Here is a 1,123-nt window from a genome sequence, read left to right as displayed (position 1 = left end):
GACTAAGTCTACCCACATCTGTGGACTAGGATAGAGCTATGAAGGCTTTGGTGCCCTGGTGGCATAGTGGTTAAGAAGCTTGGCTCCTTGGAAACCCAGTTCTACTTCTGTCCTACAGGGTCGCTATGAGTTGGAATCTACTTGATGGTAACGAGTTGTTTTTTGTTGTTTATGAAGACTTTGACCTTTTAATGAATTTTTTTTTTTATTACTCTGCATTCTTTTTTGAATAGTTAGGAAGTTGGCTTGGTGCTTCTCACTGGGAGGTATAACATCTTTCTTTTCATGCCTCTCACCAAGGACTATCAGCCTTTCTTTCTTTGGGAAGGACAGTCACCTTGCATGGAGTGCCAAGGATGGAAAGGAACACTCTCCTCATGAGTCAAACCATCGGCACACAGGGTAGCAGCTTTTAGTCAGCTTTCCTACTCCATCCCACATACATTAAGAGAGGCTGTGCCTTGCTCTAGGACAGGAAATGTGGGAGAAGAAGAGGCAATGTTTATTGAACCCCACTAGGTGCCTAGCATCAGGATCAGCCTTTAACTTACTCAGTCATTGGAGCTCCGGTGGCACAGTGATTAAGATCTTGGCTGCTAACCAAAAAGATCAGCAGTTCGAATCCACCAGTCGCTCCTTGGAAACCGTATGAGGCAGTTCTACTCTGTCTTATAGGGTTGCTATGAGTCAGAACTGACACTACAGCAATGGGTATGGTTTTTTGGTATTCGCTCATTACATTTTCATAACACACAGATGCAGTAGATGTTATCGTGTTCCCACTTTGCAAGCAAGAGATCTATAACTTAGAGAGGCTGAGTCATTTGTCCACAGTCACACGGATAGAAAATAGAGGACACAGGGTTTGGACCTTGCTCTGTCGCATACCAAAGCCAGCATGATGCTCAGCTGCCTCTCAGCAATTCAACTCAGGGCCCATTTTTTTTAGATACTTACAATATTTAATATAGAAATGAGATTAACACATGTGCATTTAAAGAAAATTAAGTGCATGCCTATGATATTTTCTTTAACTTCAAAAGGAACTCATAGGGCAGAAGCATCAGTTTACTTTAAGTGAGTCAGGGGCTCTTGGAGAAAGTGGAACATGATTATACTTTGG

At 42.5% G+C, this 1,123-nt stretch overlaps 1 protein-coding gene across 1 annotated transcript in view; it reads right to left on the bottom strand.

Moving 5' to 3' along the window:
* UNC5D (unc-5 netrin receptor D) overlaps window positions 1–1,123 on the bottom strand; it is a 678,804-nt gene that overhangs the window by 278,835 nt on the left and 398,846 nt on the right. Inside the window, exon 3 of the mRNA XM_012557565.1 lies at window positions 153–185. Coding sequence (XP_012413019.1) covers window positions 153–185 — 33 coding nt within the window. The remainder of the gene's footprint in view (window positions 1–152; window positions 186–1,123) is intronic.

This window comes from Trichechus manatus, unplaced genomic scaffold (assembly GCF_000243295.1).
Source record: "Trichechus manatus latirostris isolate Lorelei unplaced genomic scaffold, TriManLat1.0 scaffold00109, whole genome shotgun sequence".
NCBI classification, from domain to species: Eukaryota; Metazoa; Chordata; class Mammalia; order Sirenia; family Trichechidae; genus Trichechus; species Trichechus manatus.
Note: the sequence above shows the minus strand (reverse complement) of the source record. Positions and strands in the feature narration are given on the sequence as shown.